General features: G+C 33.8%; 2 protein-coding genes across 6 annotated transcripts in view; one reads left to right on the top strand and one right to left on the bottom strand.

Annotated features, from left to right (window-relative positions):
- Positions 1-494: 494 nt before the first annotated feature.
- Positions 495-21639, bottom strand: part of LOC143450844 (cilia- and flagella-associated protein 46-like) — a 143706-nt gene continuing 122561 nt past the window's right edge. For 2 of the 4 annotated variants that reach the window (XM_076951574.1, XM_076951576.1), the window contains 7 exons: positions 17997-18104; positions 12608-12754; positions 10649-10839; positions 10273-10495; positions 10018-10170; positions 6630-6837; positions 495-1641 (listed from right to left, as the gene is read on the bottom strand). In XM_076951574.1, coding sequence (XP_076807689.1) covers positions 1454-1641; positions 6630-6837; positions 10018-10170; positions 10273-10495; positions 10649-10839; positions 12608-12754; positions 17997-18104 — 1218 coding nt within the window. In that variant the 3' untranslated portion in view covers positions 495-1453. Of the gene's footprint in view, positions 1642-6629; positions 6838-7131; positions 7241-10017; positions 10171-10272; positions 10496-10648; positions 10840-12607; positions 12755-17996; positions 18105-21639 lie in introns of those variants that run through there. The other 2 variants (XM_076951575.1, XM_076951577.1) reach the window with 2 other exon arrangements.
- LOC143450846 (uncharacterized) lies at positions 3948-6636 on the top strand. Of its 2 annotated transcripts, none has more exons than XR_013114784.1 (2): positions 3948-4679; positions 4946-6636. XR_013114784.1 is itself a non-coding variant. In XM_076951578.1 (2 exons), the coding sequence occupies exons 1-2, from the start codon at positions 4547-4549 to the stop codon at positions 5225-5227; spliced, it is 339 nt and encodes a 112-aa protein (XP_076807693.1). In that variant the 5' UTR covers positions 4008-4546; the 3' UTR covers positions 5228-6636. The 2 variants fall into 2 exon arrangements, 1 of the variants encoding a protein (XP_076807693.1); XM_076951578.1 differs by having other exon boundaries at positions 4008-4603.

The raw sequence follows: 21639 nt of genomic DNA, 5'->3' as shown, positions 1-21639 counted from the left end.
GCAAGTCTGTAATTATACCGTGAACTGTGATTGACTTATGGCAATTATGACGTTATGTAATAGCGCGATAACATCAGAAATATAATTATATCAACAAAACTTGGAAGACATTGGAAACAGTGTCTTCCTATATTAAATTGTAATAGTTTATATTAATTGGCATTCTAAAACATGCATGGGTTGTGTTTCTAGCTAGATTCAATTCGATATTTGAAGTGTATTTTTCGTAGTTTAATCCGTATTCAAACGGAGTTCCAAATTGACGTGTACGTAGTGAAGTGTTTTAAGTGGTTTTTGTGTTTCCCGGTGCAAATCGATAGTTCTTTGTGAAAAAGCTTGTACATATGGACACGTGTTATACGTGTCATGGTAAAATCTAGCATGGCGCTCGCCCATTGGCTAGAGACGGCGAGTATAAAAACTAATGTTTGGTAAAAATCGCTGTCCTCTTCTGCTTTTCTGCTGAATTGAAGTTATTACTGAGTTATTCGAAATTGAAGTTATAGCTTTATTTGAATGTAAAAACGAGATAAAAGGTTTCTCATCTGACACCAAAATTTCGGACAATCTAAGCATATAGACTTTATCAAAGTTGTATCACCACAGTATAGTGCATATGTTGTAGTTAAGTTCTTTTTACGATAACAGACAAACCTTATATTAGTTAACTGTTGTACTAGAAGAAAATTTTGCAAGAACTCCTGTAATCATATTAAAACATACCACCCAGGCCGCTAAACACCAATATAGCATCCCCATTGCTATATGGTTGTAGTTTAAGTAGTATTTAACCAACAATAATAGCGCTGACCATGCTTGCTTCCTTACTTCTCCCTGCTGACGTAATCTTGGCGTCAGAATTTCGTTGTTGAAAGTCAATATTTTACTATGACGCATTGCATTCACGTAAGGTGGTAATTGGCTTTGACTCACATAAAGTATGAACATACGTTTTATCGACTGAACATTAAAAATTCACTTTTGGTTTTGGTAGAGATTCGTGATTTGCTGTTTGTTTGGAAAACATTTATAAATAATTTGAAGTGAAACTGTTCTAAGGTAATTAAAGTATGACTACATTCAGGATAGAAGTACTTGGAAGTTTGTAACTGTTTCGCTGGTTGGAACAAACAAATAAGTAACACCATGAACAACAGAGTAAAGGGTTGATTAGGCAAAAGGAGTTTTCGCGGACAAATAAATCTTTTGGCTTTGGATAATTCCAATACAATAATATAAAACACCCATCTCTATAAAACCATATAGTTCACAAGCTGAACCGTTCTTCAGTGTGAATATAAGTGTGCTATATGTTAATTAACCTCTATTCAGTATTCTTTACAGAAGTGATAAATTCCACAATGACATTTTTCGAATTTTTGCATCAATTTCTATTTCCAGACTATAAGATAAAATGATGTATTATATGTCTCTTTCAAAATAAAAGTCATGTTTATACTACAACTAGATTGGGGAGGCCAAAAATGACCATATTACATTGCGCTATATGCAGGGATAATGTCATTGGATCAGTTTGTTCTTCTTGGAGTTGGTTTTTAATCAAGGCAGAAGTACCATCTAGTTCAAATGATTCCGCTTGTACTTTTGTTGTCGCATGGCCATCTGTTAGCTCTTCTTTGTCTAAAAAGTAAAGTAACGAACAGTGTAAGAACGACATGCCAAGTGGCAAATATGTAAAAAAGGGTGTATGTGACAAAACTTAAAACTGTGCTCTGGGCATCTTGATAGGATAATATTGATCTATTCCTGCAATACGGTTAGCCTATATAGCAGTGGTTCTCAACCGGTGGTCCGCGGACCCCCAGGGGTCCGCAAAACGTTTTCAGGGGGTCCTTGAGAACTTCGAAATTTGCAACATAAAGTACGAGTTTTTAAAAATTTTTTGCTGTTTATCATTGCTTTTTGAAATAGGCTGGAACATTTTCTTAATTGCCTATTGTGATGGGACAATACGAAAGCTTATTGAGATTTATCACCCGCAGGGAAGGCCTATTGTGATGCACTAGATTGCGGATTATACGAGAAGACAGCTGGATACAGTGATTTTAAGTTGCTGGAGATTGCACATAATCGCTTTCTCAGTTTTTGCTTGTAACTAGCAGCTTGTTGTGAGCAAGGTATAGATAACGCTTTGAAATAAATAAAATTATTCCGCATACTTTGATGTTATTGTGAATGAATAGCGCAGTTGTGCACCAAGACTATTAAGTAAAACTAAGCAAAGCAACATTTAAGTGCAGTCTCAGAACCCTTAGTTTGCTTAAACTTCAGGGGTCCGCCAACTGCTTTGACAGCACCAAAAGGGGTCCGCCAAGATCAGAAGGTTGACAACCACTGCTATAGAGCACCTAGCTTTTTCGAAATACAATTTAATGGATAACACTATCATAAAATTTAATTTGCAGGAAGGGGGACAATTCTTTTTTTCCAAAATCAAGTTAATTATAATATTCTTGGTATTGTATTAACTCTTGACGCAAATCTGTTGTCCAGTTACATAGCGAAATGCAAAATCTCACTACTATTCAGTTGTTTGTACAGAAGGCCACAAATTTTAAGCGTAATCTTAAGTTTTTTTAAAGTTTCTGCGAGTTACATGGTATTTTTTGAGTTGTTTGGCAAGCCCTCATGGAAAGGAAGAAGATAAAATTGTGATGACTCTCTTGTGAAATGGTTGCATTAGCTTTGAGAAATTTTCGATGTGATTCAAAATGGCGAATAAGGCACAGTCGTACATCAACAAAACAAGTTTCCTCTATTCAGAAAAAACCCTAAAATAGATGATTAAGTAAGTAGTCGTTGAGTTCCATTCAGCCCCAAAACAGTATTGCTTTCGTAAACTAACTCAGAAAAGATAAATAAGTGATTTCAAGGTGTCACACCAGAAAACATAAACACCTTAAGTCTATTCAAGGTGTCTATGCCTGAAATAAATGTTACATGAAAAGAATTTTTTCCTATTTATAATTGACATTGCATCGGTACAAGAGAAAGATATAGAAATTAATCTGCAATCTTCCCGATACTGCGAGAAGTCGGAAAAACTGAATAGCTGCATAAAATTTTACTTCAACATGTGATTAAACCAACTGAAGTCTAGTCCTATAAAAGTCTATTATTCTTACACGTAGACGAGTTTTTCTTGGCTACTAATGTTCCAGAGCTATATAGAGTAAAATCATATTTGGCAATGAAATTGTCTTGCATTGGCAGTGGTACTAACTTGACTGTGGAACATGAACCAAATTTGTTATAGTTTCGTGCATTCCAATTTTGACATATATTGGTGCTAGCTGAAGAAAAATTAAGGATTAGCCTGCAACTCAAATGTCAGTCTGTCATGTGTATTCGAAAATACGGATGCAAAACTTCTTTACTTCAACAAATTCCAACTTCGATCTGATGTTGATCAATGCAATTCAAGCACTCAATGAAATGAAAGTGATAATATCTTTATACTCATAACTTTTGTTGTTTATGTCAAGCATGTTTTTTAAAAGTTCCAAAACAACACCGACCAAAAACCAATTTGTATGTGGATCGGTTGGAAATGTTCGAGTTTATTTTACAAATAGTGCACAATCTAGGCAAAAACAAACATAAGCCTACCTAACCTAGACTAACAAAAAATGCAATGTTGTAGTAAACTAACAAATATAGCTTGTTTTATCAGTATGGCAGCGTTTGGCGTCACAATCTTTATTCTCCTACTGAGTCTTTGCATGGCAAAGGGCAATGATTCCTCATCACTTGAGTCGCTGTTACCGAGCTTGTCTTGATACAAGTTCAAATGAATACACATTTCTTTTAATATCTTGTATTTTCCACAATTGGAACTGTTCATGTGCTAAGGCTAGGCCTTAGGTACATTGGGGAAAATGAAGGACTTACTTGAAAATAAGGATTGGGATTTGAACCCGGTTCACATTTTATAAACCAGATGTTTTAACCCTTTTGTCTCTACAAGGGCGTAACGAAAATGACAAGCTAAGTAAAAATAGCTCTCGAGAAACTACTAGTCCCCCGTGGCGGCAGCACTTGTTGCTATGCAAAAAATCATGACATTGCAACCTACAAATAACAGGTACCTAAATAGCCATTGAAATTAAGTCCCTGGAGAGAACTGCGAATAGTAATGATATAAGTTACTGGGTAATACTATTGACAGCTTGGCAGTAAACAGAGCGGATTTCCTTTTCTAGCAACACTAAAATAACTTATTAGAGTAAAACAGAAAACATTGTGCATGATCCGATTAACATAATCAATTATGAATTGCATAAATTAAGCTTAAAATAACTGGTAAAGTTAGGCAACAAAGTTGGTACATATATGTGTTGCTTTTCTTAGCCTTTACCTTATAATTACCTTAGCAAATAGGACATTAAAAACGTCGAGGCTGCATGTTTCGGTTAGCCTAAATTGTACCGTATTTTACGGACCATAATGCGCAATTTAAATCCTTTTTTTCCTCAGAAATTGATTGTGCGCCTTATAAGCTGGTGCGCCTAATGTATGGATCATAATGCGTATGCGCATGCGCGCAACGTATTTTAATGTGCTTTATATGGTAACCCATACGGTAGGTGAAAATTGATGAAATTTGACTTTTTGCCGGCCCAAAATTGCAGTCTGGATTTCAGCCTTCTATTGCAAGGGTAAAAGATATATGTGATTTTATGAAATAATAGCAGATATACTAAAACGGCTTGGAAATTTTCAGGGTGGCCCATGTGGGATTTTTCAATTAATTTCCTTTTTAGTAATTTAGCTTTATAATAAACTAAACAAAGAAATAAGCCGTTTTACAAGCATAACCTTAGCCTTAACAGCAATTGGCAAGGTCTTGAAATGAGGCTTGAATTCAACCGGTAGCCAATGAAGTTACTTAAGGGCAGATTTAATGTGATCTGTATTCTTCTAGCGACAAATCAATCATCCAGTATTGTTATGGAATCTAAATCAGCTTAATTGCCTTACTACCATCAGCCGCCTACGAGCCAGCATCCATGACATCAAACAGCAACCCTGTTACACTGAACAAGCTTCTTTACATGCTTCAAGATTGCTTGAGACGACAACGACGAGAAGATGTTCACCAGCCCAACTTCGTCCGCACCCTGGAACTACTTTGCCTGACATGAAATCACTCTTTCGCCCAGTTAGGACAGACTCACTCTGTTTTTCAATGACTCAAAATCAATGACTTCTCCAACTTTTGCGTACTAAGTTTTTAACTTATAACGCTATCCTTGACCTCTTTGCTAGGAGGCAAGTATTGGGGTATTATTTGGGCACATATGCTTTAAGATATTCCAAGCCCCCTTCTTTACGTCCATTACGATAACGAGACTTGTATATAAGCGTGCAACATTCTAATACAATAAATACTAACCATATAATTGTATGGCAAAATGCGTTCTTTTGTGTCCTGTTTTATTTTGTCCAATTCATTTTGCTATTAACAACAAGTTAATTTAGTATGGCTGCAAACCATAAAGTGAGGGGCAAGTCCAAAAATAAGTTGATTTTTTATAAAAGATAACTATTACTTGAAACATTCCGGTGAATTATTTTTGAAACATTAATTATTATTCGTGGCTAGGTAGTAATAGGCAAAAAGACATTGCAAAGTCTCAGTTTTTGGTCTTCATTGCGATGTAGATCAAAGCTCTTGTTATGTCATAGATTAGTCAACTTGCTTGAAAACATGTGTAAATTAAAGGAGTTTAGCCTATGTCCAATTAAGCGTCATGTGAAGAAATTAGCAACTTGATGATTGTAATTGAATATATTCTGATTGTTTTAAACAAAAAAAAATCGGTAGTCCAAATCATTTGTGTCTGTGAAGTTACGCAATTGCTATTAAGTTACGGTAGCTATATATAAGTTATTGCTATTAAGTTACGGTAGATAGCTGGAGCAAGCTATACAGTTGTAACAGATCCATGTTACATGATATACAGGACGTATTGCTAAATTTATTAATTAGTGAATATTGTCTGTAATTACCTATGACATCACAACAGCCTTGATCTACGTCACAATTAAGGCCGATTCTGCGGATAGTATTCTTTGATATAATATCAACTTGTTCTAGGACTTGCCCCTTAATTTAAAGTAATACAGGGTTTATTGCATGTCTATTGTTTGGTTTATTGCATACTGGGTTTATCGTTTTTGCTGAAAACTATTCCCTAAAAAGAAATTACGATGCAACACCAAGAACCCAACACATACGGTCTAAATTGCTGCTGGAATGTGATAAAACCAGATGCAAGTAATTCCTAGAAATGTAAGGGAAAAATATTTAGCATAGAAAATTGTGAGAAAGGAAGAGAGGAGACAAATGCTTACCTTTCATCATTAAAGCGTTTTAAAAAATGTGATGCGTAGCATGCTAGCGGTGAAACAAAGTAATGGTTGTTTTTAACCAGAAAAATAAACTTTAAACAATGCGCGGGTGGTGATGCAACATTCCAACAACCAGGCTAAATCCATGCCTGCATACTAGCACTTATAACAAAGCATTAACTGATAGGCAGATATTGGATTCCAATAATAAAGTGGTGATATTCTTGTCTTTATTCAATAAAAATAAAACTCACCTGAAGTTACTGGAGTTTCTTCTACAACAGGCTGTGGTTTTACAAGGGTAGGATTTGTAATTTTTCTAATAGCTTGACCCAATGTATACTCTTTTTCTAAAATACCATTTAATAACGATTGCAATTTTGTAGAATTTTTTTCAGTTGTTGAATGCCATTGATTTAAACATACAGCATTTGATCCACACATGCTTAGAAGCATTGCAGTCTAAACATAATAAGATAAAATTAAGATAACATCTGAAAAAGTATTGATTGAGCAAGCTTAAGATATGCTTTTTGCACAATTTATAATGCTTAGTTTTACTTATCAACATCACCAAAATATAATATGCACATTTGATAGTCATTTGCTAGGTTTCTACGTCATAATGGCATAATACCACACTTTTATAAGGTATAATATCACACTTAACATTCTACATATAGAAGTGGTGCATGTTACGCAGGCTTAGTTGCATGTTTAAACCATGCATTCATTGGGTATGCAAAAATAGGTTACCAAATGATTGAGGGTAGTGTCCGGCATTAGCAAAATTCACTTAAGCAGCTCGTTTCAATGGTCCAGGAACTGGCCAATGGCCATCTGGCATGTGAAACGCTACAACAACCTACATGCAAATTTATTAGTCAGTATAAGTTCTAGTGTTGTAACGAATTAGTTGTTCATATATTTTTTAACGACTCTAATTGAATTGCGTTGGTTGCCAAAAAGGACCTGAATTGAATGAAGTTATGGTATGGTAAGTATGGAAACAGAAAATTAGAGCTAGAGGTAACAAAAATGAAAATTTTCTTGATAAATTACACTTCTCTAGAAAAGGTTCAACGCAATAACTTTGACATGACTTTAACAAATAGTAACCTACTTAAGACAACTTGTAGTGTGATGTTAGCTATACAGTTAACAGCATTGACCTTCCTTCACTCACGTTGACTTGAGTTAAACAGCCATTTGGCGCAACTTGATTCAAATTAGGGGGTTTAAGTGGTTGGATTCAATTTCCAATCGGAGTTATCCCAAACCCCGTTTTTGTGAAACCTAAAACCTAGGCTTAGCTATTAGACGATAGCTAGCTTAGACGATACAGGGAAATATCTTTGCTCTGTTTGACCTTGTGCTAATTTAGTCTAAACTTTTTCCTGTCAGTTAACCCTGACACTTTTTTTGGCATTTTTCGTAAAACAATTGGTTGGTTTCCTTACCATCAAGCCCACTTCAGTGGAGCCAGAAACTTTGTCTCGACAAAGAAACCTTAACTCGAGTCAGGTTACTGTAACATATAAAATTATTGCAATGATTATAATGTCTGGCAAAGGATACACCCAAAAAAATGTTTGCTAGTTATTATAATTAGCCCGTATTTTAAACAGAATTCTTGTGCAGATCTGAGAAGATTTTATAATTATTTACATATTTTTGTATCTTTTATTGTCAAATGCTGTACAATATTTTGGCACTTGTTTGGTACACATCTCATTTCAATTATTTCGGGATTACGAAAGCATGTTCCTATAATGCACATTGTGTTTCTCTATCGATCAGTGTAGTTCTGCAGTGGTATTGAAATCATCAGTTTGGAATATGTTTTGAAAGCAGTATTCAGTTTGATACAAAACAACAACAGCAACAGTGCTAGCTTGGCTATAACTTTGGAATCGAATCAGTAGAAATTTTAAAAATCACAGACAAATCACTGATTAACATAACGGCAAGGAACTTCTCACTTTAAAGAAGGCAGAACCCCTTACACAGAAAAAATTCTTTGTTTCTTTTATTTAGTTACTAAAGTAATATGGGATTCTTTTTAACGTTCGACATGTACCTTTAAGAAATTTTGCATGTTGGATTAATATGTCTGGAAATCCCGACATATGTTATAATGTTATTTGTAATTATTGTGGAATGGCCAGTGCATTTTACAAAATTTCATAATATGTTCCAACAGGAGGCCTGACCTTATGCCTAAGGCTTCTCACTGAAGCAAAATGGTACCAAATGTTGCACTAAATACACCTAGCCCATGAAAAATTTTGTGGTTGCGTAAGTTTTAAATTTTTTTATGGTTTTACTGTAATTTCTAACTGAGTTCCATAAACCTCTTCAATTTACGTAAGTAAGTTTGGTGAGACGCTGTTTACAGGGATTGTGACTACCCACGAAAAGAAATATGAGATATAAAAATAGAGGTTATACTGGAATTGGATGTTAGGTTGAATTTTTCAAACTGTTTCTTATATGTTGTTGTTTGCAGGTTGCAATTTTAATGTTGTTATACGAGTATTAGATCAGTTTATATTATGTTATTTTCAAGTAAAATGTATTTTGTAGAACCCAGTCATTGTGAATGTTATTCAGTTGATTCATCGCCATTAGCCCATTGTGCTTACCCTTGCACGTATACGCGATTTTAGATATGTATCCAATTATCACGTACTATGTAAAATTATCGTTATCTCTTGATTTATTTGTTTAGATATATGTTTTACCTTCAAGTTAATTAAAATCTTAAAGTTGTTTATTACAACTTATCATTACAGAAGAAATCTAAATGAAGTAAAGCTGTATTATTTGTAGCTCATCACAAAATGCATGTTGACCATATATGTTAAAGCAGGGATGTCCAAACTTTTATTATAGTGGGCCGCATTGTCACTTGAAATAAGTCATTGGGCCGCAGAACCTATTAAATTTCAAGAAAAATGTGTACATAAAGAGCTGACTGGTACATTTTAATTAGGCTAAGATTCAAAGTTCAAAATACTACTTGGAGTGAAAATGACTAGCGGGCCACACAAAAATCTCAGGTGGGCCGCACTGTGGCCCGCGGGCCGCAGGTTGGACATCCCTGTCTTAAAGCATGCCTGGGTAGATATTTTTGTTCATCAAAACAAAATTACAAATTTAATGACTAAAAAATTTGCTTATAAAATGTAATGTAAAACTAAACAACATGCTAAAAATAAATGCAATACAATATTAAATTGTGTATTATTATTATTAGTACTTTAACACTTTTAGATTCTACAGTTTTTTATCTATTTTATCTGTAAGATCGTATTGATCTTTGATTATGGTTATGGTTATGTTCATTTTTTCCTTTTATTTATGCCACAGACTGATGATGTCCGCTGTGGGTGACCAACACATGGAAAGAATTCTCAGTAAGTTGGTATAAACAGCTAGTCAATTTTCATATTATGTAACAATCTTAGTTTTCAACAACAACCATTTTACAACAGAAAGTTTCAAGTATGTTAGAAGTTAAACTTTAAGTAGTATCCATCTAAAAATTTAATACATTTAAAAAAAAACATATAGTATTTAAATTATCTAAAGTACTTAGACCATCATTGTAATAAAATTATTCTAAAAAATGTATCATACCTCAAGAGGCTTTTCAAGTGAAAGAAGTCTATTTGTTTTATCCACATCAACTTTGCTCTGATGTCTAAAGCTTTTGTTTGTTTGAGATTTGTCAAGCAAAATTGTAACTTGATTTTCATCGAGATTTAATGCAGCTATTTTTGATGGTAAAAACTGAAAAAAGAAAATAAAAAAATTGTGACCTACGTTTCTGCAAATTCCATCCAGTAAGTGCAGAAATATAGTTAAAAGTATTTCGATTTATATTTTACATACTTGGGAAACAAATCTTTCCATTCCAAAGAAAATAAAAATAGAGCAGTTTTGGATCGTATCCTCCCATTGGCCATTGCTGGGCATATCATCAGTTCCATAATAACCAAACCATCGTGAAGAAAAACTTTGTGAATAATGTTGAACAAGTTGTTTGAAAACTTCATCCGGCCTATACTGTTCTGTTTCATAGCAATCATCATGTGGATCTACTATATAACGCACTCTAGAAATAATAGAAAAACAGCACATCAAAAGTTAGCTCCAATCTAACTCTATGCATGTTATAAGTTGTTAAAATTAGTTACTACATATGATAACAATTATTTGCAAACGGCACACAAAGTTTTATGCCGTCCGTAATAAAACAATTCATTACTTGTCAGTATCACAACAAGCGCAGTTAGGGAGAATATCTCTATTTTTTGGAATAATTTTTGCAGCTGGTGTTCCTGATGTCTTTTTTCCACCATCTCCGCTACCTTTTGGGGTTAGTTTTGCTTCAGTTTTCTTCTTTTCATCCAGAGCAGATGCATACTCAGGATCCACATGCCACCTTTGATGAAGCAACTACACATTTTGTAAACAGAGTCATTTTACATTGCATTTCTAAGTGTAAATGTTTGCAATAAAGGTTAAACCAGATTAATCAACCAATACAAAGTAACATTTCTTAAGTAGCATTTCATTAGTGTATCACTAAGCAGGTTAACATGAAGATTCGATAGGTATTCGCCTAAAGGTTATGTGGATTTGAAATTGTGATTTTTCGATTCACACAAAGGTGAGGGAGTGGAGGCACATTTAGTGTCTGCTAATTAGCAACTAGAAAAGCTAAAGAAAAGTTGCGGTAAGACAGACTCAATACTTTAACACTGCTTTAATACTTATAGAAGAATGTGTTAATTTTATAGCTTTATGGTTATGATTTATATATATATAACACACCGCCTGTTCATTAGCTTAACTTGGCTTTTTTAATTTCTGCTTTATGGTTTTAGTGGCCATGCACATTTTAAGCTTTTTCGCCCGTTCGTAGCACACGCTAACGCAAAAATTTCAGGTTCAGAAAATGGTGAGGATCAATTGTTCCACAAGCGAAAGAAAATGTAAAGTGGCTGTGATGCAGCAGGTTGGACTAGTACAAAGATGGGAAAATTGTTCAATAGTGTTGGTCACAGACATCTAGTCACAGTATGCAATATGCCATATATGAAGGTGTCAATTTGATGGGTGTGCCTGCTGCCGCAACATACAGGTGCACAGTACTCAGCGATGGAGTTGACCAGGGCTAGAGCCGTTGAACGAAGAATAGCAATCCCAACCTGAGTCCACCTGTCTCTGATCAAAGTGACTCAAGATGTAAGTTAAGTTACTTGCACAATCACTCCAGGTGTCAGTGATACATGAGTGACCTACCCAAGATATTTCAGGGCAGGACAGAAGGACATATTATGTGTTATCCACTTCACATCGATTAAGTTTGTTGTCGGTCTTTTTGCTTTTGTGCCTCTTTGTACCGATATAATATTAAGAACGCACACAGTTAAGAACTATTGTTTGTGTAATCATACTAATGATTGCAGTTGTCTCGAATCCCATTCACATCTTCACATCCTCAATACAAGGAATGCTTATTGCAAATCTTAGTTAGCTTGGTGGGCCATGTGCTGATTTTGATTGATTCTAAATATTCATTCTATTGATGATGACAAGTGCTTTTGAATAAAGATTTTATGTGAATAGAATGAAAGTCCTATTCGGTCGACAAATGGATGCAGTTTTTAAATTATAGATCTAGCTATAGTGACTAGGCGCAAGTGCAACCGTTTCCTGGACTGAAGATTTTAGTGTGACATTAGTTTTTTACTTATCTACAATATTGTCTGACAAACCAAATGCATGAATAGATAAACAGATTACGAGAAGGTCTATCCTTCAATGCCAAGTACAAGGTTTATGACCAGTCTGCAATTTTATCTTTTTAGATAAACTTTAATTAAATTGGAGCGGTAATAACCGACTGGTTAATTTAACAAAGGTACAATTAAACCAAGGAAAATTCAACCTACAGAAGTTGGTTGAGTTGTCCTGGGTTTAACCGACCTAAGTTGAATGTATATGGAACTTTAGAAATTACATAACCAAAAATAGCAGATAAATATTGGACAAAACTACTATTAAAATAGAAGTTACTCGTATAGTGGCACTATTTGAAGAAAATCATAACTCATTTACAGGTGACACTGTATATGGGAATTTTACTTGAATATCAAGTCTCAATCCTATACATTGCTCCTTCATTACTTCTTAAGTTGTTTATTATAACAGAAATTACCTGAAGAGAAAAATCACGGCTCACAGAATCTATATATGGAGTTTGTAATGAATTTAATGCTTCAAATGGAAAAGACATGAGAGGATATCCAGCTAAAATTACTAAAAATTCTGCTGGTAAGGCATCAACTGGTTGTCCTGTTTGTATCTAAAAAAAGAAAGGTTGTTTTACTAGCTTGGTGACCAATATCCTGTCTACTAACTGACATATTGTCCTATTGTCCAACTTACCGTTATAAGATTAAAGTTATAAATTTATATTAATTTAGGCTGAACGATAGCCAACTAGTTAGTGCACTGGGCTAGCAATAATGAAGCCCATGTTTGATACCCTGTGGCGCTACCATTGGGCAAGGCAATAATGAAACTTGCTCCTGCTCAATAGACCTAGTGAACAGTTCTAAATTCAGGTAATAAAATATTTAAAAAAATGTGTGACATTGGAGACTTGCACAAAGGCTAGCTCTGTAAGCGAGGCTTGAGCAACAAGGAATCATCGCCTGGTTTAAGTCATGGAAAGTGTTTCCTAAGACCGAGGATTAAGATTATCATATCAATGGACCAGCTTCGTATCCAAGAAACACAAGGTCAACCTGTTCAAAACTTTAATTAATCAAGCCCATAGAATATGTAGCACAAGCACCTCTCTGAACAATCCCTATGACTAAGTTACTTAGAAACAATCGTTTTTTTAACTGATTTATATTCTTTTGCATTAAAAACATCTCGGAAAAGTTCAAATCCACCATCACAGTATAGAAAAATAACCGCTTTGGACCTTCTTCATTCAAACTGCTTTGGACCTTTTTAAAGACATATAAATGTGTATCGAAATCAAAATGAGATTCAGAATTTCATTAAGAGCAAAATGGTTCAAAGCATGATGCTCATCTTAACCAGCAAGATCTAACATCAGTTGAGTAATTTTTACACGGGTCTACAGAGCGAGGTCTACTAGAAAACAATACGAAAAGTTACAACATGAAAACATATAACAGAAATGAAAGCAAATAAAGGCAAGTGCAATAGGAGACATTCTTTTGATACACAACTCTACACTACAAGTTCGTGGTTTTCATCAACAGACCAGCAGGAAAAAAATGTAGTTTTTCAAATAGACAATTTCATTTGGCAAAATTATCCGCAGTATTAAAATAGAATGGCTTTTCCAGTATCTGATCAATAGCTGTTATCATGACTAACTTGACACTAAAATGATGCATGATCAGGCTTACAAAGATATTTATTTGGTTAGAACTTGAACAATTAAATGCATGTTTTTTTTGCAAGTAGGTTTCAAACTAAGGAAAGTTGTCCAGCTAATAATCACTTTGTTACTATCACCCAAGCCAACAGCATAATTTGTGAGCTAATTGCCGAAAATGTACAAGAAAAAGAAAAATTTGAACCAATGTTTTTGATAATCCATGGACCCATGAGAATGTGATGATTTGTCAATCATTTCCGTGTTGGAATATTTTACTTCCAAAACAAAATTTAGAATCTAGCAAGACATTGATTGCCAATTGAACAGTTTTCCTCTTGATAGTTGAGAATAATTGGAGGTTTTGCCAACAACTGCCAATTTGGCTTGACTATGAAAGCTAACTACCAGCTAAGTCCTACAAAAACTTGGCTAAAACCCTAGCCCTATTTCAAACACAAGGCAACTTTTTGGGCAAAGACAGAAAGGTTCTAGAATCACCTTGTTATAGTACATTTATAAAGTTTTACTTTTACATGGGATATCATATGTTACCAGTAAAAGTTTATTGGTATGTATTTTCTCATCACTTTAGCAGTTTCACTGGATAATAGAAGTGAGAGAGTCATGAATGCTAGGGTAAAGTACCACAAAGCATGTATTACACATCTTTGCATTCAAATGAAACTCTTGTTTGTGATGAGAAAAGGAAATTGTTAATTAATACAGGCTAGGTTAGAATCAAAAGCATTTTAGATAAATGTGATGTCAAATGAACTTGGCTGGTGCTCACTCAGAGCAGAAATTTTGAGAAATAACCGTTTTGTTGAGTGAGAACTGCGTCATTTTTGGTATGGTAAAGTAAATAACAATGCCACTTGGACATGGTCACTGTTAGACAATGACTATATGGTCAATTTTGGCACTGCTCGTGAAAATAAGGTTATACTATTTGATCTATTCAAAATTTCAGGGTAAGTTTATTTGTTAAGTTGAAGTATAGCCAAAATTTAGCTTTGGTCGGTTTTAATGAGTGGGCTAATGCAGCAGAAATAGGTTAATGAGAACAAGATAGTTAGTGTTTTAAATGTATCACATGTAATAATGTGAAAAACATGGTTAAGTTAAAGACAAATGTTTCTAAAATACCATGCAAAAGTAAAACTGAATACAATTAGGTTAGGGTGACCAACCATAATATATGACATATATTGGCATGAAATTTCATATATTTCAAGACACTAAAAGAGGCTAGTAAATTTGTGCTTGAAATAAAGCCAAGTGGTTGAAAATTTTACCAAAATAATTCCTAGGCAATTTGCTTTTAAGGGAAACAAATTTTTATGTATTCAACATCAGTGTGAACCATTGTATGATACATTGCAACGTCTTGAGCACTTTCAACTCATTGCAATAATTTTCACACAGCAATCATTGACATGACACTTTTTTGCACAAATTTATTGCATCTACTCTGAATTTGAATTGATTTGTCAATATTATATATTTATTTGAGACTAAACTTGGTCACCTTAAAGTAAATTTTTAACACATGACTACAAACAACCAGGGGATATAGATTGGAAAAAAGGGGCACGTGGGTAAAAGGTTATACCAAAATAAGGTTGGAAAAAGTTGTTCTACAATAACTAGAATAGGGGTTCTTAAACTTTTTGGCATACGCCCCCCTTGATGGTACCTAAACATTTTGCGCCCCACCTCATTGCAAAATAAAAAAGCATTAACAAAACAATAATTTATTTTCAATTAACTTTTATTAATGTGAAGGATGTAGTCGTTTTTGGGAAACCAAACGTTTAATTCGAAGCTTTGTAGAAGATAATGCACATCTTAGGTCAGCTTCACAGTCAAGTTTGTTCCTAGGTTTTGTCTTTATATTAATGAAAATGACGCTGCAAACGACTTGGTCTCAAAACGTCGTTGATTAGCTTTTCTAAGCATATCACACATTGCGGTACGACTTTTCCGTTCACTGTGGTATATATAAAGCCATATTTCAGATAATTTTAGTCATACTTTCTCTTTTTTCCACTCATTTTGTGTCAGTACAATTAGTTAAATTACTAAAATATCTGGTTATTAAATCAATACTAAATTTAAGTTTTACTTCATTTTAAGGTTTTAATATATTGGCTGACTTTGGTTTTACCCTATTTAAACCGGGTGCACGACATTACTATTTTTATTATCTGTGGCCAAAACTGCACACAAATTTTCAATCGTTAATGACTCGAAAATTATACGGCGTAAACTGAACGGAGATTTACAGGTTAGTAGCAAAAACATCTGGCTTCCTGTATACATCATCTTTGTAAAACTAAAGAAAATGCATTTAGTGTAAATTAAGTATTTCTACTAGTGATGCATTTGTAAAAGTTTTTCTTGTTATGCCGCCCCCCTCTGTGAGAAAAAAAAAACAGGTCACCACAAAAAGAGAACACAAGACAACTGTTAGTCGAGCTAGGAGTGCGTGAATGAGTAAATGAAACAATACGCTTCAATTCGGAGAGACACCAAATACTATGACGTAACGATTGACGTATTTCAGAATCCAAATTTCAAAGATACCATTGCTATCGTAATACACTTTAAGATTTTAGTAAAAATGAACCTATAGCGAAAGTCAAGAATGCATGTTTAGACATAGCTCATATAATAGACAGTTTGTCATCTCTCGCATGCCCCTCATGAATGTTATACGCCCCCCAGTTTAAGAACCACTGAACTAGAATGAAGTCCAGTGTGAATGGATTACTGGAAGCATAGTTGTATGAAAAGTGGCAAAGTCAAAAACAAGCTAACCATTAATCAAACAAGAGTTGTCGATAAGTAAATTGGAAAAGGAGTTTTTCAATAATACAGTGGTTAAGCAGTTTTTGGCAAACTTGCCGTTAGTTACTAGGAAAGTGGCAATGATCATGATATGAAAACCTGAAATCAATATGCTTAATGGCTAGTATTTGAGTCAAGTATGGCAGCAGGGGTTAAGTCTTTTGGATGTTGGAAAACGACTCTGCAGATAGGCTATCACTTGAAGTTGGTTTTATTTTTAGCATAGTATTGCCACCAGTGACAGACATGGTCTGGTAAATAAATCATGTTTTATGGTAATTACTAAGCTTTCGCTAAACAAAATACGCCAACTATAGTTAAATTAAATTAATCTTAATTTACACAAGGCAGTCACAACCTATCACTAAGTATCCAAAGGATACTTATTTTTTGTCATCCATGCATACTTGATTAAACTGACAAATCGTCTTTGATTTAAGATAATTTTTCTCTTAACCTTCACTTTAAGTAGTGTACATGCTAAATACTGAACAGTTTATTACCAACAAGTTGTGAAGATTAATAATTCAGAATGGGGTGAATGAAAACATTTTTGTGATACCTTGTTCTAAACACTTGACACAGAAATAAGTCTTGGGAAAAATTAGCGCCACAACAACATCGCCCGTCTAACAACTCAAGCCGAAGCATCTTTTCAAAATGATTTTGACCACAATATTTTTGTGGTTGATTAAATTATAGCAAGTTACAATGTACCATTTTTTGTAACAAAAAGGATTTACCTAAACACTAGAATTCATCATAACCAAAAATAATGCATTGACGGCACATTTATGAGTTGTATGAGTTGTGCAATCTGTCATAATTCATAAGCATGGAATTAGTAAAATTTTATAAAAAAAGTCATTCAAAGCAAATGCTTTTGCCTGCAAAATGTTTTTCACTTTTAATGTACAGTAGATGAATGAATGTTATCCTACCATAAATGTGTGTTTCTTTAAAATATTTGTTGTATTGTTGCTACCGATGGAACAAATGTTCATAAGCTATATTTTGAAACAAGAAAAATTTTTTTCAATAAACAATAATCATATTTAATTAATAATTGGAAATAATCTTCCTACAAAAGAAAAATAGGAAAAATGTCTATGACAAAAAATATTACAGTTTTATAATTTTTTGACAAAATTTTCATATCTTACATTCAATTGTTTTTGAAAAAGCATAAGATATATTGCAATTATAAACCTTCTTTAGAGCAGCAATGTGCCTTGCATTTTTGTGAGAGAGTTCTTGTTACCTGACTTAAAAATACACCCAAAGATCTACATACAATACTTGCTCAGCATTTCAACAAAGTTTTTGTAATTACAATTTGATTTGCCTGCTTGTTAAGTGACGGCACAATGGTTCTGGAGATGTGTTCAGCAAACGGTTTAAGATAATTCTCCATGCCTCGTAGTATGCAATGAAATTCTTCCTAAAAACAACATATTTATCACAATAAACAAAATTATTTATATCATAAATCAATCTATCATGCATCAAATACTAGACAGATTTACTGTGGCGTAGCTGCCCTAAGGATATGCAACACATACCCAGGGTTGGCAAACTTAAAAAGCAGCAATACAGTACATTTTTTTCTTGAACTTTTACTGATTCTCTACTATAACTTTAAACTGCAACAACTTGACACAGTTTGTTGGTGCACTATTTTGAATGAATAATTTTTGATTTTTCTGATTTTGATTATGTCGCTATACTGCACATCTTAAGTCAAAACAACCCCAACGTTGCACACACAATCATTCATGACTTCATACTCCGTACATTTCTTTGATGTTTGCTGGTGTGACGAGTACATGAAAAAGTTTGAGGTTTTCCTTTGCAGTTGAAAAAAGATTTAGTTTCGAGGGTTAAATTTTAATCCCCAACAAAGCATTTTAAACTTTAAATGAATCCAGTTAAAGAAATTCGATGTTTGAATTGTCAATAGTTTATCTTATAATATACTTGGTTGGAACAAACAATAAACTTGGCTGCCAATTGCATCAAGATACCTATCACGTATATGTTTCGTGACAAAGTGAAATTTACCCTTAACTCTTTTTTAAATAACTGTAAACGTACTTGTACGTTACAGATACTTGTGAATCAGATACTCATCGCACCTGAACACATCTTAGTAATGATGTAGAAAAATTTGAAAAGGTTAACTGCCACACGAAAATCTATCCCGTTATTTTACGCGAAGGGAAAATAGAGAAAACATAGACAAAAAAACTTTTTTCGCTAATAACCACTTGTTCATATCTACGGTATCGTGAAAACAGATACATTACACCCAACAGTTAGAATGTTGGAATTCCTGAACATAAATTAGCTAAATATCTAGAAACCTACATTAAACTCAACATGCCCAATCAACACAAGGTTAATTCTACCACTGAGTTTATAAACAAAATGGTGGAATGCGACTGAAACAAACTGACGCCTTGGTTAGCTTTGATATAGTATCGCTCTTTAAAAGAATGTACCACTTCAAAACTGAATTGGTTTAATAACCAATCATTTTTATAGCAAAAACGCCATTGTCACACCACCCTTTGGTGAAAAAGCATTTACCAAACTTTTAAAAATGGCAACCGGAGGAATGTTTTTGTACAAAGACACACTATATAAACAAATCGATGGAGTTGCCATGGAAAATTCGTTACGTCCAACTCTCGCCAATTTTGTTTAGCACATCTTGAAAAAATATACTGAAAACCCAAAACTTATATTCAATACGTGGATGACGCCATCTTTGAAAACCCAAATCATGCCACTTTCAAAATCAACTACACCAGCTTCATTCTAACATAATATTGACTATGGAAAAAAGAAATCCCACGTTAGTTTTCTCAAAAACAGAAATTTGTATTACCAATATTTCCTTTGACTCATGGGTATTTCGAAAAAAGACAAATACTGGGGTTCTCCTTAACTTTGAGGCAGTAGTACCCAAAAAATGGAAAAAATTTTAATTTTTTACTTACTTAACCGAGCCTGGTATGTTTGCTTATACAACTCATTATTCAAAACTAAAGTTAATATACTCCACAAAATATTCTTGAAAAATTAATAGTTATCCCAAGACATGCTCGAAAGATCTCTGGATTCATTTATTGCACCAGAAAAGAACAAATACACTCAACATGACACCACAACTAAGGAACCATTGAAAAACTAACCCCAAAAATATTGTATATTGGCAAACTCTCCACTATTTTCAAATTTAAAGTTGTCAACCTTCTCAACAAGGAACTTAATCTTGACACTGTTTGCACTATTACCCCATTTAAACTCGGAAAATACTTTAATAACATATCCAGAGTGTCCACGGCACTTGTATCTGAAATGTTGTATCAATTCTGATATCCACATGACGTGTACATTGGTACAACAATAACGGAAAACTCGAGGTTAGACTGTTCATATGCAAAATCAGCAGTAACAGAACATGTAGAACAATGCAGTACGTGCAGTAAAATCGACTTGTACATAAATACCATTAAATATTAACAAAATGTAAAACAGATTACCAGAGTAAAATCCAGGAAGCTCTGTTAACTAAAGAATTAAACCCCCCATTAAATAGACAAGCTTTCAAAAATGGCGTCTCTTTTCTTTTAGATCTGTTAGAACATACCTTAACAATAGATCTATTTATCTATTACCTGGCAAATCACAGTTTTTTATTTTTATGCTTCTATCGTCTGTATTATCTCATTGTTGAATTTGTTTTGTATGGTTTACTTTGCACCTGCGTCTAGCAAATTGTTATATTGTAACACCATATCTATTAATTATGTAACCTCGAGCGAATGTTGTTGTCTGTTTGCACCGTGGATTTTTCATTTGTGACAATTTTCCAACAACATACTGTAACAATTTCATATAATGCATTTATTTAAAAATCTTCTCAGATGAAGAACATAATAATATTCAAACTAGTTATCCAATAGAATTATGTAACTGCCTGCAGTTTGTTTGCTTTTATCAACTTCATATTGTTGCCTTCATGTCATGCTCTGGTCGAAGGGACTAATAAAAATTAAATACAAGTTTATTTTACTCTGATGCTGCAAAATGTGGTATTATTCAATTCGTTAATTATTTAATTATTGTGTAGTATGTCGTGTTCCGAAGAAAGTTTATCAAAGAATTAAAACATAATAATTATTGCAACATTACATTTCTCTGATCATAACATGTAATATGCATTCCGATTTTTGCATTGTAGCAAATGACATTAATTACACACTAAAACATAACGCTGCAAACGATGTCACTGTAGTTTCACGTTGCAACCTTACACTATGTTTATGTTCAGGCTCAGTGATGTTATAAACTCTTCTAAGGTCATAATGATTGGGTCTGCTAATGGTAATGTTTAAATCAGTAATAACACTTTTCATGATAAAGTAGTCGGCAACTAAACTGACTTCATCACCAAACCATATCTGGTGAAAAGGGTGTGTGGGTGGCCAGAGAAATAAAAGAGATGGGTACCTAGGATCACTGGTATATTTCTAAAAAGATGCGCTTGAAGGATGACATGTTATGATAATCTTTATCTTCAGACTGAGAAAGGAAGGAATTAATTATTGAAGACATGTAACTTTGAGGATAGAACAATAGAACAAGTATGTTATGGATGTTACAATTTATAACATTGGTTCCCAACCCTTTTAGGTTCGCAGCACCCTTCTTCAGTAAAAAAATGCTGTGGCATCCTTTTTCAGTAAAGAAATTCCACAGCACGCTAAGTTTCTTACCAACTTTTGTTTTTGCAATTTTAAGAACAAGCCGGTTATCATTTTTGTGAATATATCTACTTCAGAGTTTTAAAATCAAAATAATAATGATTGTGATTAGAAGATTATATGCTACAAATCCGCTGTTAAATATAAAATCATGCAGCACCCTGGTTGGGAAACACTGGTTTAAGCATTTTATTTCAAATATAC

This window comes from Clavelina lepadiformis, chromosome 3 (genome assembly GCF_947623445.1).
Source record: "Clavelina lepadiformis chromosome 3, kaClaLepa1.1, whole genome shotgun sequence".
Taxonomy (NCBI): Eukaryota; Metazoa; Chordata; class Ascidiacea; order Aplousobranchia; family Clavelinidae; genus Clavelina; species Clavelina lepadiformis.
This window is presented reverse-complemented; position numbering and strand designations above follow the sequence as displayed.